This window comes from Aethalodelphis obliquidens, unplaced genomic scaffold, assembly GCF_003676395.1.
Source record: "Aethalodelphis obliquidens isolate GAN/ISIS:26980383/991018 unplaced genomic scaffold, ASM367639v1 scaffold33, whole genome shotgun sequence".
Classification (NCBI taxonomy): domain Eukaryota; kingdom Metazoa; phylum Chordata; class Mammalia; order Artiodactyla; family Delphinidae; genus Aethalodelphis; species Aethalodelphis obliquidens.
This window is the reverse complement of record NW_020837977.1, coordinates 19,885,494-19,902,993: the sequence shown is the minus strand read 5'-3', so window position 1 is coordinate 19,902,993 and position 17,500 is coordinate 19,885,494. Positions and strand designations below refer to the sequence as shown.

Genomic DNA, 17,500 nt, shown 5'->3' with positions numbered 1-17,500 from the left:
GTGATACATGGTTGGCAGTTCACTTGTCATTTCATAGGTATAGGAAACTATTTTCTTTTAATTCTACTTGTTTCTAAAACATTCTGTTTGAAATATCCTTATGCCTATATTGCTCATTTGTTTCTTTTTTTTAAATAAGATTAAGTGACACAGTTTTTCTTTAGAGTTATTATTTGCTGTGACAAGTGTAGGATGAACTTTCTGAAAATGCATTATGTCTCCTCAACCATATGATCATTTCGCAGGAGTCAAGGTAATGATGAGGAACAGCAGGTGCCTTTTGGTCTTTCTGCAGAACTGAGAACAACCCTTTTCCTTGGCATAGAAAGTGATCAGGTCGATCTTTGGCCTGGAGAACAAGCATGAAGAAATATCCCTTGCAGATCCGATAATCCCATTTTTATTAGTTACATCCTGAGCTCATTCCTCCAAGCTACACTCAGTTCAAACTAATAAAATTGTATTTAATGATAATTCTTGAAAAATATCAATATATCATCCTTAATATTTCAGCTTCCAGCAAATTACAGATGTAGGAAGAGACAGCAAACTCAAAGTTCAGTCTTAGGAAGCTCAAATATTTCCTTCTCATGATTATGTAGACCACTTTAATCTCTTTTTTCCTCTTGCCAATGCAGAGAAGTCATAAACACAGAGAAATTGTAAGTTTTATCAAATTGAATTAAAATGAAAGACTGACTTAATTGAGAAATAATATAATGATTAAGTTGATATAATTCATAACTAAAATTTTATATCATTGCAAGGGCCCCAGAATGACAGGGCGATTTAACCCTGTCATTCGTTGGAACACTTTCTTCCTATAAAACTCACAAAACTCTATAATTTTTAATATGAGTTTGTTATAAAACTGTTATTAATAATACACAGTGTGTGCTATTTTAAAAATGGGATTTTATAAACTATAATACATGTATAGAAAGTTCATAAAACATAGATGTACAGCTTGATTATTCAAAAGCCAAACCCCTGTGTAACCACAATCTGGGTCAAGAAAAGTGGCTTGTTCCAGCTTAGATAGTGTCTCCCCCTCTGTATTCTTCCCCATGCACAGCTGGCTTGCAGGCTTCTAGAGTAACTACTATTCTGACCGTTTGTCATCTTTACTGAAGTACTTTTTATTCCAACCAAGAATGCATTCCAAAACACGACTATAGTTTGTCTTAATCAAATCATATATATATATATATATATATATATATATATATTTGATATAGGTTTTATATATATGTGTGTGTGTATATATATATATATATATATATGATTATATATCTCCTTTTATTCAACACTGTGTTCTGTGAGGTTCACTTCCGTTGTTCCATGTAACTATAACGTACTCATTTTCCTTGCTGTATACTGTTCCTTTATGATATCACAATTTGTTACTATATTCATCTGCAGAATGTATCGTAGGGTACATGGTTTATATTAAGCCATTTGTACATGGCTGGGACTAAGAATAACGTTACAAGGAACATCCTTGCCATGTGCCTCGGGGCACAGGTATACACACTGGGTTGAGTTTATATTAGAAGTGAAGGATCAAAGCCTCACCAGCTGTCAGAAATGCATAATAGTTTAAAACTGTGATGGTTTCAGGTCTTCCATTTAAGCGTCCAATTTATTTTGAACTGATTTTTTATACTGTGTAAGATAAAAGTCCAATTTCATTCTTCTGCAGGTGGATATTAAGTTTTCCCAACACCATTTACTGAAGAGACTATCCATCCCCCATTGTGTGTTCTTGGCACCTTTGTCAAAGATTTGTGGACCATATGTGTATGCACGGGTTTATTTCTGCATTTTCTACTCTGTTCCATTGGTCGACATCTGCTTTTAGGCCAGTATCTTACTCCTTTGATGATTGCTGTTTTGTAATACATTTTAAAATCAGCACATGAAATACCTCCAGGTTGTTCTTCTTACTCAGCATTGATGTGGCTGTTCAGGGTCTTTTGTGGTACCCTGTGAATTTTAGGATGACCTTCCTACGTCTGTAAAGAAAGCCGTATGGATTTTGATAGGGATTGCATTGCATTGGTAGGTCACTTTGGATATTATGGATATCTTAAAATACTAATTCTTCCAGTTCATGAACACAGATGTCTTTTTATTTACCTGTATCTTTAATTCCCTTCGTTAATGCTTTATACTTTTCAGTGTACAAGTCTTTCACCTCTTTGGTTAAGTTTATTCCTAAGTGTTTTATCCCCTTGTTGTTATTGTGAATGAGATTGTTTTCTTAATTTCCTTCAAAGACTTGTGAATGAACTCCTTCAAACAAAGTTAAAAATAGCTAAAGGGAACAAAATTAAGGACCAACGTGCAAACCTAGATAGTAATGGAATAACTAAATTTAAAAAGAAATGAGGGCTTCCCTGGTGGCGCAGTGGTTGGGAGTCCACCTGCCGATGCAGGGGACACGGGTTCGTGCCCCGGTCCGGGAGGATCCCTCGTGCCACGGAGCGGCTGGGCCCGTGAGCCATGGCCGCTGAGCCTGCGCGTCCGGAGCCTGTGCTCCGCAACGGGAGAGGCCACAGCAGTGAGAGGCCCGCGTACCGCAAAAAAATAAAAAAACAAAAAAAACAAGGGGTTAATAACCTCACCCATTAGAAAAAAGAAAAAAATAAAAAGAAATGAAAGCAAGGAAAAACTTTGAATCACATTTTAAAGCAGGTAAAATGTTTCCAAAGTTTAAAAATAGCATTTCTATGTTTTTTTCCATTTTATTACCTAGTGTGTTCCATATATTTGTCATAAAAGATCTTAGCAAATGTTTTGAATAATCTGCTCAGTATTGTGTTTCTTTGAGGATTAAATCTGCTTTTGAAGGAAAAAGAACAAAAGCAGCTGTTTCTCTACAATATGATAGCAAGATAGACCATGTCTACTGGGTCTAGTGTTAATAGTCATTAATACCCACAAAGTTGTCTTTATGTTGCAAACAGGGACCAGTACAACATGCTTATTTAACATTTTTGCTTCTTCCTGTCTAACTGCTATGTTTATTATCCAGATTATACAGCTGTCCCTTGGTACCTGCAGAGGACTGTTTCCAAAACCAAACCCTGCAGAGGCTCAAGCGCCACAAACCCCTCTCCCACACCCGCGGTTCCAATTTGCAAATTCAAACGACCGCGCATTGTGTGCTGTGTTTACAGTCCGCAGCTGGTTGAACCTGTCAGTGCGGAACGCTTGAATACTCAGGGCCGAATGTAATATATTAATTGTCACCATAAAGTAAGACATTCACACTTTCTAAAGCAAAAGAACCTCAACCTAATTGTTGCTGAGGCAACAAACAGCACGATAGATATGTACAGTCTGCCTCCAGAGGCAACAAACAGCACGATAGATATGTACAGTCTGCCTCCGGATAATTTTATATGTGATTCTGAGCTAATGGTAACACAACATTGAACTGCATTAACGTCCCTGTAATATTTCTCAGGTTGAGGACGACTTACGTGTAAATAGGAAGGTGTTTTGTTGGGGGGTTTTTTCCCCATGGAAAGCAAACACAAAGTTAGACTAGTGGTATACTGTAAGTCAAAATATTTCTCTTCTCTGAATATATTTGTCAGTTGAAAGAAAGCAGTGCCCAGTTGCTATGACTTTCAGCCTTAATCCACCAGTATAAATATAGATACATAACATTATCTTAAATTTGGGTTAGCCCTATTAATTCATGAAAAAAATAATAATTTTGCTGCATATGAAATTCTAGGCTGGTGGTTGTTCTCATTTTATACATTGAAGTTTATGTTCCATGATACTCTGGCTTTCATTCTTTCTCTTGAGAAATCAGTTATCAACGTAATTGTTGGTTCCGTGAAGGTAACGTTTGTTTCTTGATAAACATTGATGGAAACATAAAATCTTAATATACTTTTTGCATCAATTAAACTGATAATTTTATGAGAAAATTAAAATACCACAAAAGATACCAGAAAACCACACAAGCCACCTGAAATGCGGCTTTTTTGACCGGTCGTCGTGTTCCGCTTCCTTGCAGATTGTCTACATGGGCTGGTGTGAAACACGGGAACAAGGTCCCCTGCAGGACAGCGCGTACTCGCCGGCGTTCCTAGCCCTGCGGGGCTCGTGTCTTTATAAGTTTCTGGCACCTCCAGTAAGTGTTTCTGTTCAACATTCCTTATTTTTCCCATATTATCATAACAGAGTGACATCAGCTTAACAATAACAAATGATATGTTACCAATATATTTCGAAAATAAGATACAGAAAAAAATAGAAAACAGTCCAAATGCTTCTGAGAATTTCTTGCTAAAGATATAAGTTCTGGCATTAAACATTGGCTTTATAATCCTTGAAAAACCTAGAAGGCATTTCTGTGTCGACATTTATGACAGGCTGAATGTTTATCTATATGGCACAGGTCTGTCTAAGTCAAATCAGTGGTGTTTGTGATAATCTGTTACATCCCATATCTCGTCATCAGGCTTCGTGTTAAATATGTATGGCGATCTGCTGCACCTGAGGCCTTGCTTTTGGAAACATGTACTTTACACAACAGTAGCTCCTCAATGAATATTTATTGACTATACATATTAAAGCCAGACCACTCACTTACAGGTCTAATACCACATAGGGTCTTGGCGGGATCAGGTTAGACTTGCTGTAATTTCGAATATCTATGTCTACACAAAGTTCAAATCACCCGGAAGACAGGGGAAAAAAACATAAATATTTATACCTTTTACATTATTCCTACTCTGAATAATTTCTTATGACTGGACAGACTAATACATGTTTCAGACACAAACAAGTGAAACAGCTTCACCGTGGTGTTTGGTGTTTCACGATGTTCAGAACATGGTGTGACTTCCTGATGTAAACTATATCTTTCTTAAAGATCAAAGCCAGCGTGGATATGGTATCTAGTATTCTTTGCATGTAACAGGTGGTAAATGGAGAAAAAACTATGACATGTGTGAAATATGAACACTTAGTATTTTCCATTTACAGTTACCCAAAATATTGGCTATATTCCCCATATAAAAAAATGAATCCCACCCCCAAAAAACACTTAGTATTTATGTAGAGAGAATGCACACACTACTTAAAACACATCAAGACACTGAGCAAAGGTAAATTGTTGCTTATAATATAAAACATCTGCTGAAAGAGGGAGAGAAATGGTGTGAAACTTAGGAGAAAGGAAACAGAAACATTGTTGAAGGTCAAGGACGTCTAGGAGGAGAACCTCACAACTTAGAGATGGCCTAGAGCACATGTGAAGCTCCAGGTGTCCACCATAGTGTATAATAAAGAGAAAAGCAGGGGCCATCTTTCTAAAACAAATGATGTATTAGTTTCTCATCTTTTCAAGGTGACCACGTGGGACTGGACCCGAGCAGAGAAAACGTTTTCAGTTTATGAGATTATGTGCAAGGTTCTCAAGGTAGGACCAGCAAGCACTGATGATCATAATGGCTTTTCCTCGGCCAGGAGGGGTTCTGGGCTAATAGGTAGTTCATGAAAACAAGTGATGCATGGATATGAAGGAAAATACAAGGTAAAGACAAAGAAAAGAAAAACACGTATGAGAAAAGGTAGAGTGAAGAGAAATGCTCGGCTTCGATAATTCTGAAGCAGATTCCGAGTTTCCTCCATGTGGGGGGGCAGTGGAAACACGAGGAAGCTTGTCAGGGGTCCTTTGAGGATGAAGTAGAAAGTCAACTGGAAATTGTCTGAGTTTAAACCACAATTATTACCATAGTCCTATTTGCTGTGTAAAGTACAGGAGAGAAAGATTTGGATAAGACTTGGAATTAGAAAGTACAGAAAATATAAAGGTATATGCAAAGAAAGGTATGTTTAAAATATGTTTAAATCCCATGGTTAGGTTGTCTCTCTGGGTGTGGAAACGAATATATAATTGTCATAAATCCGTTAAATTTCTGTGCTGTACACGGGATTGTTGCAATGGAAAGTCATTGAGAATTCTGTAAAATTCCAAACAGTTTTTGTGGCCATTTTTAAGAATCAAAATGGGAATGATTTATATAAACCTAAATAATAATCTCGTCCCTTTCCAATCTGGGGTCTGTAGGGTTGGAAGTACTACAGACTGATATTAAATCCGAGTTAAGGTTGACCTTGTTTGTGTAACCAAGGAGAACCAAGTTCCTTGTGTTTTACGTCAGTTACTTCTCTTCCAGTTAAAGAATCAGCGGAGTAGAAAATGCTGGAACATTTACAACATAATGAATAGAATCAAAAGTGTCTGAAGGCAGGGAGACAAAGAAAATATGATTACCTCCAAAGTGTTCATAATTTTTTCTTCCGTCCAGAAGAATCCTAGATTAAAGCTGACATTCACAAGAGCACAAGAGCTGAATAAAAACAGGTCATGGCTTGCACCTCGCTGTGGATGGTTTTGGTTCTATTGTGGGACTATCGGTGGTGGAAAAACTCTAATACCCGTGAGTTTACTGTCAGCAAAGCAGTTCTGGCAACTCCTAAAAGATGTGGCAGCATCTGAAGGAAAGGAGGTCGCACCCAGCTCCCCAGTAACTACCAAAGTAGCTAATGACATAGCTTCCTAATGGGATTTTAGTTTTTTACCAAAAAAAGAACTAGTGAAATTAAAAAGAAAGAATGAAAGAGATAAAGGAAGGAAGGAAGGCAGGAGGGAAGGAAAGAAGGGAGGGAGAGAAAGAAAAGATAAAGAAACCCAGAAATTAACTACCCTAACAGTTTATTTGTCCACACCCTATCCATACATTAATATAACTTTTTCATAATAGTAATCCAGCCTGCATTTCTATACTGTTGTTTAGTCTTAAATTATTTCCAAGTAGCTACCTGGTCTTTATTTTGAACTTTCAAAAATAATGCAGTCTCTAAGGACAAGTTTAAAGGAGAGACTGAGAATTAGGCCCGGCTCCACGTAAACACTCATTATTTTATTTCTTTTTAAAAATTATTTGTGCGAAGTTAGAATTTGGTTTGAATCTGCTTTTTCATATAATGTGACTTGAGATTTTTATGTCAGTTAAGATTCTTCAAGAAATATGACTTATTGTTTTATCTTATCTGATCACGTGGCCGTACTTTCTGGCCAGTACCTGAGTTTTGCCGTTTAGGTACCTCCGCATTTGTTCCGTCACACATATCACAACTGTCATCCTTTGATTTATTTAAATTATTTTGTTTTATTTTATTTTATTTTTGGCTGTGTTGGATCTTCGTTTCTGTGGGCTTTCTCTAGTTGCGGCGAGCGGGGGCCACTCTTCATCGCGGTGCGCAGGCCTCTCACTATTGCGGCCTCTCTTGTTGCGGAGCACAGGCTCCAGACGCGCAGGCTCAGTAGTTGTGGCTCACGGGCTTAGTTGCTCCACGGCATGTGGGATCTTCCCATACCAGGGCTCGAACCCATGTCCCCTGCATTGGCAGGCAGATTCTCTACCACTGCGCCACCAGGGAAGCCCCCTTTGATTTATTTAACAGATCATTGTTGAGTGTTGCTACTTACCAGGTTATCGGCTAAGCACTGAATAGCTGGAGACAAACGCAGAAACAGCCCTGCTGTCACTGAGCTTACATTTTTCTTAGGGTGACGCACGTTTGGTTAAAGAGGCCAAAAAAAAAAAAAAAAAAAAACCCAGTGAAGAATTGATCTTTGCCCACAAACTTTTGTTAACTTCCGAAGTATTTCCTTTAATCTAAATTCTGAATTTTGGACATCCTGGGTGGAAATATCCTGATATGGTCAAGAGGCTAGGTTTATGTGTCTAAATTGTCTCTAGAAGAGCCATAATAATTTATACTGCTACCGTCAGTATCCGAAAGTGCCCACGTGTTAGCACTCTGCCCAGAGTAAAATCGAACAGCCCGTCTCATTGGTCTTCCCACACAATATTTGCTATAAGCCCATTAGTTGCTTTGGGAAAATTTTTACCTAGGTTATGAGGCCTGGAGATAATATTTTCAGATACTGATTAGTACATGTCTACTGTCACTTGTATGTATATAGGAAAGCTCTCTTCGTGAGGGCAGCGGGCACGTTCCATGCTTCCTGGATTTACACTTGACATACGACGTTATCGGTTGAGGACTGTCTTTCACAAAGGGAAACTTCACGTAGCACAAGAACAAGGCATGGACGCAAGGCTCAGTGTGAAATGGGTTCTTTTCCTGCAGGCAGATCAGTGCTGGAGGAGGGCTGGCTTCCCAGGGAGCCCAGACTCCGATGGTTGGGTCTGGGGAGCGAGTTGAAGGGGCCCCTTGTGTAACTCAGTCACCCGTCCCACCACGTAACAGTCCTGTGCAGCTGGGCGAGGGGCAGGCTTCTCTCTCCAGAAAGGGGTCCCTCACATAAGGCACATTTCATTGATCTGGACCACGGAACATCTGGCCTCGGACCACTAATCAGGAAAACCCACTCTCTTCTGACCCAAAGCTACACCCGTAACAACAAAAATGAAGCAGTAATAGTTACCCAGAATATACAGTTCATGTGCAGTGCCAGGTATTCTTCTAAGTGCTTATATAATAATATATTTAATCTTTACACCACTGTGAGGCAGTTCCTATTATTCCCATTTTACAGATATGGAAACAGAGGCAAAGAATGTTTAAATAAATAACTCAAGGTCACACAGCCGGTGAAGTTCAGACCTACAGATGTGAACCTTGCAGGCTGTCTCAAAAATCTGTGCCCATCAACTTGTACTCTGGCTTCTTTCTCTCTCGGTATGAGCGTTGATAAATAGGAAAGAAACGCCAATGAGAAAGCCAGCCCGGCAACAAGGGGGAGAGCAAGGGTTCAGAATAAGGCACGTGGCAGTAAGTGGCGACTCTCACTTCCACGTGTTGTTGCCCTTTGCCGATGTGTCGGGCTCTGTGGACTTGTCGACCTCTTCATCTGTTCAGTGGGGCGAAGAAAGCACAGGTTGTTGTGAAGATTAGCAATTCGTTCATTGGTTTGTGAATGCGTTTTTATTTATGAATTCATTTATCAAATATTCGTTGAGTATCATTCATGTGCCGATCGCCCCACTGGGTACCAGGGATTCAGCACAACTGCAGAGGGGCCGGAGCTCACAGAAAGCCCAGCTGATGAGGGGATTTAGGTCCTTTGGAGGGAGGCCTTAAACAGACTGAAATGTAGACGCTCATTAAAGGACTCGGCTGAGGAGGACGCGTTGCGGTTACAGGGTTAGGAGTCCGGTGATATGGCGGGGAGGGGGCATCCCGGGCTCAGGAGGGCACGTGTGAGCGCGCCCAGGTGTGCGAGGAGTGTGTGTCCTTCGCCACAGCTAAAAATGCTCAGCACCGCGGTGATGTGCTTGGGTCGGAGGTCTGCGCTGGTGTTCGGGTGCGAAGATGAGAATCAGGACTGTGAACCTTATCTGAAGGACGAAGGAGAGGCCCGGCAGGAGGGCGAGCGCGAGCCGCGGCAGAGCCGGCCGCCCGGTCTCCACCGTGAGATGGGCCGGGCTCCGCGGAGGAGGCGGTCCCAGGGCTGCGGCGGAGATCCGGGCCGGAGAGGACCAGTGCCCGGAAGGGCGCGGGCGGGGCCGGGGGCGGGAGGGTCGGGCGGCGGAAGACGTCACAAAGGCGATGCTCCGGTCGCCGTGCCCCCCGGGTCAGCCACGTGCTGCGGAGGCAGTCCCTGACCACAGCTCTTGCCCGTCTGACTTACTGCAGAGCGGCTGCCCCAGCTCTGACCAGAACCGAGCAGTGCAGCCGGACGGAGCTGGAGAAAGACACCACGCCTTTAATTCTGCCTCGCACTAGCGCTGGAGTGTTTCCGTGGTCCGTCCTCTGGCCTAATCCAGCAGGACGGAGGTTAAAGCTCCTTCCTTTCTCGCAACGTCAGCACACACTTCGCGCTCCCCGGGGGTGACCCTACCGCCTCCTTACGAAGTCCTCAGCCAGCTGGGTTACTGCGGCCCCCGGCAGGCCTGTCCTGACGGCCAATCCCCGCTCTTACCTAAGGCAGACCGCTCCCCGGCAGTAGATCTCATCCCCTCTGCGCCCCGGGCACCCCGGCATTTCCACCCTGACGCCCCCGATGCACACGTGCTCCCTGACCTCGGCCCTGAGCTCTGAGCGTTCAACAGTGTGCACATCTGACTACTGACGTGTCCAGATGCGACGTGTCTCAGACTTAGGACTGGACAATCGGAGGGGAACCCAAACAGTACGGAGATAAGAGAAAAATGGAAAAAACCAAAAACTAGAATTCTGTTGTTTTTTGCAGAACCAGGAAGAAGGAGGGCCGGTCAGCAGATATTTTCTAGAAAGTGGCAAAGCCAGTGGCCTAGACAATGAACGGAGGCCACACTCAGGCCACACTGGACACACTTCACCATAAAGGCCCTCGGGTATGGATGTCAATCCCCAGGGGTGTCCAGATGTCAGGGAACCTGTCACTTAGTCAATTTGGGGGCCTCACTAATAAAAAGATTGCAGAAGTAGGAATATAAAATTAGTCACAAAAATGAACATTTAAAATGAGGAGAAACCACGAGTCACTGGGCCAGTGTCACCTGCCCCCGGAGGACACCCCCGTGTCCCTGTGACCAGGATCTCATCCTACAGCTGGACTTAGGAGTTCAAGTCCAGTGGTCAGATTCTTCCTGGTGAGAGAAGGACAGGCCCTACCCGAATGATGTGGAAGCAATTACAATAGTAATTGTCCCGCCAACCATCACACGAGGAGACACACGGGGAGCAGGGAGTGGAGACCGACGTCATCCAAAGTGGTTGACTCGTGTGCTGATGTTTGCAGAAACACTTGTCTTTCAGGTTCTGCAAGGGAGACCATCTTAGTAAAAAAGACGTGTCTCTGCGTTTTCCGAACATACTTGTAGCCCTTTTCTTTTTTTAAGTCACAGTTTTTCTGAGAAGGTTTATTGATTGTTTCACATTTTATACCTCATTTTAAAATGATTCCCGTTCTTGGTTTTTTAATGTATTGCTTTAAAATGTGTAATCACTTCCTAAAATCCAAGCTTCTTAAAATATGTTTTAATTTTGTTTCCTCCAATAATAGAACTAAATGTCCCTGATTCTTTTAGTCTCTTCACCGACTGCAAACTCAAGGAGCCTTGCTGCTCTCGGTGAGGACCTAGGCTCCCCTGACTGAGCTCGGGCTGTTGGAGCCCCAGCGGCAGATCAAAGCAAGAGTGACTTTGTCCGGAACACCCAGCCCCCTGTTCACAGCCTGCTTCCTTTCTTAATGCAATACAGTGATCACCATTGATAAAAATGTGATTTCATCTTTTATTTTTGTTATCTTAGTAACATGTTCTTGGATTTATTAATATGCTAGCACGTACCCACTCTTCTGTTAGGGCTCCATAAACGCACAACTGTTACATAAAGTACTTATTTCTGTTTTTCCGAAACATCTTTCAAGTCCCAGAGTGCTAACTACTTATATCTCATTTTTAAAGATTTGTTTTATTGACCTGTTTACACTCTTGAAAGCTCAAAGGCATCATTTCTTTTCCTTCTGGAAGTTCTCACCATTTCCCTTTGTCCTTATATAGTGACACACACATCCATATCATTTTTACATTATTATTTTTTCCTTAAGTTATACCATTTGCATTACATTTTCTGTGTCAGGTGTGAACAAAACACTGATGTGTCAAATGTTTTAAATAATTGTACATGATTTCTGTGACTGATCTGATGATTCCTCAAGTGTTTCTTTGTCCTTTTAGTTATAAAAAGTACAGCCTTACAGTGTTTTCATGAAGCTTCCAAAGCAATTCAAGGTCCTTTTTTCAAACAAACAAATATCTCTTAGGAAAAGGACGTGTTAATAAAAGGATTCAGTTGCCTCTTCTCATGAAGGACTTAATGCACAAAAGATATTTAATCTTGCTTTCCAAATAAACCAAAATCCTCTCTCTTTCTCGATATCTAAGTGTCTAGGGGGCATTCCTTACCCATGTAAGTGGGTCTAAGAGCAAGATATTTATGAATTATTACAACTTCATGTTGCAGAATTCCCTTCCCCTTCATTCTGCGTTAGAAGCACAGCCTGACTATCATTCTGAAAATAAGCACTGGGGAGCAATGCTTTTTAAAATCTCAATATTTTAGGCTTCCCTGGTGGCACAGTGGTTGAGAGTCCGCCTGCCGGTACAGGGGATGCGGGTTCATGCCCCGGTCCGAGAAGATCCCACATGCCGCGGAGTGGCTGGGCCCGTGAGCCGTGTCCACTGAGCCTGCGTGTCTGGAGCCTGTGCTCCACAACGGGAGAGGCCACAGCAGTGAGAGGCCCACGTACCGCAAAAAAAAAAAAAAAAAAACTTAATATTTTAATGTACTCCACTAATTTTAATAAAATATGACAGTATAACTATGTTAGGAAAACCTTCCTAGAATATTCTAAATAAAAATTTATATAATATAAAATATGAATAAATTGAATATTTTTGAAGTATTTAAAATAAGTGACAACTTATCTCTATATGAATTGTCTGGTTAGTAAAATTTTGTGTGGGCAGTTAGTAGAACATAGACTTTGTGTAGGAGAAAGCTAGGAAATTAGTTTTGTTGCCCAAATCAATTTGGTGCCAATCTCAAGGATTCATCCCTTAAGAAGAGGATTACTTGTAATCCTCTACTCAGTTCAAACTCCTTCCTTCAGGTCTATTTTAAGTTTTTCCATAATCTTTTCAGACTTAAGACTTTTGGATTTCTGTTTACAGAAAGTTTCTGCCTTGCAAATTTCCAATTGTATGAAATGTTAAAACTGTTTGACCTTCCAAAAGCTTATATTACTGTTTTTAAAAGTGAAAATACAGTTTTAATACTGAAGATGTGGTACACGTATCAATGGAATATTACTCAGCCATAAAAAGGAACGAAATTGGCTCATTTGCAGAGACGTGGATGGACCTAGAGACTGTGATACAGAGTGAAGTAACTCAGAAAGAGAAAAAACAAATATCATATATTAATGCATATATGTGGAACCTAGAAAAATGGTACAGATGAACTGGTTTGCGGGGCAGAAATAGAGACGCAGATGTAGAGAACAAACGTATGGACACCAAGGGGGGAAAGTGGTTGGGGGGTGGTGGTGGGATGAACTGGGAGACTGGGATTGACATGTGTACCCTGATGTGTATAAGGTGGATGACTAATAAGAGCCTGCTGTATAAAAAAATAAATGAAATTTTTAAAAAACTGAAGGAAACCAGATGTCAGACCCTTGAAGAAAAGTGTTGAAATCTCCTTCAAACTGGTCTAGAATACCTTATTTATTTATTTATTTATTTTATTTTACTTTTTGGCTGCATTGGGTCTTTGTTGCGGTGCGCCGGCTTCTCACTGCGGTGGCCTCTCTTGTTGCAGAGCATGGGCTCTAGGCTCACAGGCTTCAGTAGTTGTGGCGAGCAGGCTCAGCAGTTGTGGCTCGCGGGCTCTAGAGCGCAGGCTCGGTAGTTGTGGCACACGAGCTTAGTTGCTCCGCGGCATGTGGGATCTTCCCGGTCCAGGGCTCGAACCCGTGTCCCCGGCGTTGCAGGCGGATTCTTAACGACCATGCCACCAGCGAAGTCCCTTTTGTTTTTTAATGATGCAGTGGCATAGAGAGTTTGCAGTACCAGTTTTCAATCACATCACTTCGTTTTTATTAATAATAACTATACTTTTACTGTTACACATTACTTTATCAAGAAAAGTATTCTTGTTATTTTGCTAGCTGTTTCTTTAGAATGCCATCAGCTTCTGTGGTTGACAGTGTTTCTTACAGAAGCTCAGCAGCACACACTGTGCACTGCCCACCTCGTCTTACTCATCCTTTGCATATTTTAAAGAGTTGAATAGATCAGGCCCATTGCTCACCATCCCAAAAAGTGAAGATTAGAGGAACCCTAGGTGACAACTACTCGAGTGCTGTGTAGAAGTTGCACATGAGGATCCCACTTTCTGGAACCTTGCTGCTCCGTCCTGCCAGCCTGTCATGGTTACCCTGAGTGTGTCGAGACACACTGTTAGAGATGGACTTTGGAGCGGGTTAGGTTTTCTCGTTGTTTAATACATGCACGAACCTCCTTGATTAAATTTAACTTATGTGATTAGATTTCATTACTTGTTTCTTCCGCTTTCAGTTTGGCAGCTTTAAAATTGTTCTATCTCATCTGTAAGGAAAAGAGTCTCTCTGGCTCTGAAATATCCAAAATATTTTCAATTAACGTATTTTTCTAAATAACAAAATTAGAACAGTTAAATTCTACATTTGGGATTACATCTATCAATCAGTTGGATCTTGTCAAAATCAACTGTGTTCCTAATTTTAAAAAAACTATTTATTGAGAAAATTCTTCATCGAGTTTCAATTTGTCGTGGCCAACAAAATATCATTGAGAGGAAAATAATGCACTCCTGTGAGATGTTTTCTTTTCCGAGGATATACGTAGCTATAGTTACAGAGGTGTGTGTGTGTGTGTGTGTGTGTGTGTGTGTGTGTGTAGTTTTGTGATTTGGAAATATTTGTTATGATGTTTTGGAAGTAATAGCTAGCCTTTTGACATATTTTTGTTTTATCAAAACATGGAATAAAGTTCAGTTTTGCTATAGAGTTACTGTAGTTATTCTCTTCCTGTATCATTGTTCGTTTGGAAGAGCAAATGTACTTAATAGGAACTAAGACAATTCTTAGCAATAGATTTATGGTTACTCTTATCCCATTAGATAATTTTACTACTTTCTTCTTTGTTTCCCTACAGTGTGTTTGTCCTTCAGCCGTCCATCACGTACCACATGTTTCTGTTCAGTTTCTAAATACCATACTAACGTGATTACCAGGTTAGCTGGTTGAGGGAAAGAGCAGGCGTGTGTACAGTAGGAATCAGCAGCAGGTTGCCTGGGCTCGACTTCTGGTAAATCTCTGATAAATTACTTAGCTATCTTTATTTCAGAATTCTCACCATTATGTCAGGAATTATAATTATAGCTACCTTCTGGGTTGTTGGTTTGAAGAAGTAAGCTAAGAAAGGGTACTTCATAAGCGCTGGATAAATGTTAGGGATTTCTGTCTCTGAATTGCTCTTGAAATGTGTGTCACCCTAAAGTGGCATCGGTCATGTCCTCCAAGGTGGTTCCTCTACTTTTATCCCATTTCGTGAATGATACGACCTTCTGGCAAATGTAAAGGGCTAGATGTGTTTTTCCTTAGTCCAAATAAGTATTGAATGATGTGTCCCTTCCGTCCCTGGAATCAGAGGACAGTCTTTTGAGCAAGTCCTGGAAATGAAGTGACTGGACTCACGTCTCTGGGATGAGATCACTGTGACTCTTCGAGGTCACCTTTCCCTGGTGTGATATCAGCTCTGTGACAACCACACACATCACAGAAAGAGAACTCAGGCCCCAGAGACCAGAGACAAGGCTATCATTCAATGGCAGGTCTTTCTGGTACCACGTCCCAAGTGGAAGCCACGCACGGACGCCTCCATCCCAGCGGTGGGAGCCTCTGAGGAGTCATTCCCGGGACCTCTTGCTGCACAGCCAGCAGCAGAGGTGGGAACGCAAGCCTGGCTGGTTGACCCCGGTGCTTCTCTTTCTCCACTGCCCTCCATTAGGGGACTTTCTTTGAGCATATAATTGTCTCCATCATTGAAATTCCTACAACTCACACATCCACCTGCTTAGCTGTGCGCCAGAGGGAGGAGGGAGCAGGCGTGCACGCCGCTTCTGCAGAAGGGGTGCTTGTGTAACAGGCAATTTCATCTTAAAGACTTGCTTATTCTGGGGCTTCCCTGGTGGCGCAGTGGTTAAGAATCTGCCTGCCAATGCAGGGGACACGGGTTCGAGCCCTGGTCCAGGAAGATCCCACATGCCACAGAGCAACTAAGCCCGTGCGCCACAACTACTAAGCCTGCGCTCTAGAGCCCACAAGCCACAACTACTGAGCCCGCGAGCCACAACTACTGAAGCCCACACGCCTAGAGCCTGTGCTTCACAACAAGAGAAGCCACCGCAATGAGAAGCCCGTGCACCGCAATGAAGAGTAGCCCCCACTCGCCACAAGTAGAGAAAGCCCACGCGCAGCAATGAATACCCAACGCAGCCAAAAATAAATAAATAAATAAAGTAAAATAAATTTAAAAAAAAAAGACTTGCTTAATCTACCGATTCAAGGACCATGAACCCAACAGTCTTCTCCTGATGTGCTCACGTAGAATGTGCACATCATGTCAGGGATCCTGGTATAACCAGATCTGAATGGGCTTGGGCTTCTTGACTTGGGGGACAAAAAGCTGGTGAACGAAGGTTGGTGAACACACGGTGTAAAATTACGTGATTGTGTTCCAAGCACTGCAAAGAGACTCAGTTTCCTCACCGGACTGTGAGATGTTGCCCTTACGGGGCTCCAGAGCCAGCCCCTCTCTCTGCTGGGCGAGGCTCGAGGCCCACGAGCACTGGAAGGTGAAGGAGAGCGGCAGAGGGGGACACGGGCAGAGGACGGCAGTCGCTCTGTCCACCACTTCCGCCCACGCCCCCCAGCCCGCCTCTCGGGCTTGTCTCCCTTTGTTCACCAGCCTTCCGTTTGACCTCTGGTCCTCGCGGGCAGCACCCCGGGCCCTGGTCACACGGAAGCAAAGGCTGCAACACAGCAGGGAGACTGAAGGCGCGTGCTCACAGCTCCACCCGACTTGGTACCCCTGACAGCAGATGCCCTGCAGTGGAGAGACCTCCCATCTGCACTGGGTTTCCGTCCGAAGGACCCTAAGGACAGGACATGCACACACAGTATGATAAAATTCAACACATATTTAAGCGTCATTCTGTTTGGTTTATCTTCTCCCCTATACTGCTGTTTTTCTGGGGAAGTGCTTTCAAATACACAGAAGTCATAGCTAGCCATCTAAACAAAAGAGAAATTGACACAGAATGTATTTATTAATTGATCTGATAATTTGGGAGCTAATACAATACATGCTGTATAATAGATCACTTGTAACGCGTAAACTAAGATTTCATCAAATTTGATTGCAGAAATTAAACTTATTTTGGACAGAAGAGTACCTGTATGCTTTGTATTTATGTAAAATCAGAGTTATAAACGTCCTGTGATTGTATTTTATTTGTGTAGGAACATAAAGTGAGTCAGTGAATATAGGTTTTTAAAAGTCAGTCATGGAAAAGAATTACATACAAAAGGAGAGAGGGGTATTTTCATTCCAGCTATAAGTGATGGCTGTGAGTTGTACCATGCTCAATTACTTTTATAATGTCTATTTTCCAACAATGTTATGTATATTAAAGCATATTTCATTAGTGTATATATGTGTGTATGTATGCGGCATTTTATATAGTTTTAAATTATTCATTGTAATATATACTTATGTATACCACATAACCTATTTTCTATTCAACAGAAATGTGTAAAAATGACAATACTCTTATTTTTGTATGCATGAAAGGAAACTTATTCTTAAAATATGTTGGTTTTTTTTTTTTTTTTTTTTTTTTTTTT

The 17,500-nt window shown here is 41.8% G+C and overlaps 1 protein-coding gene across 2 annotated transcripts in view; it reads left to right on the top strand.

Moving 5' to 3' along the window:
- The window catches only part of SNTG1 (syntrophin gamma 1), a 202,035-nt gene that overhangs the window by 140,613 nt on the left and 43,922 nt on the right, over nucleotides 1-17,500 (top strand). For both annotated transcript variants that reach the window (XM_027127875.1, XM_027127874.1), the window contains exons 12-13: nucleotides 4,037-4,153; nucleotides 5,375-5,446. In XM_027127875.1, coding sequence (XP_026983676.1) covers nucleotides 4,037-4,153; nucleotides 5,375-5,446 — 189 coding nt within the window. The remainder of the gene's footprint in view (nucleotides 1-4,036; nucleotides 4,154-5,374; nucleotides 5,447-17,500) is intronic.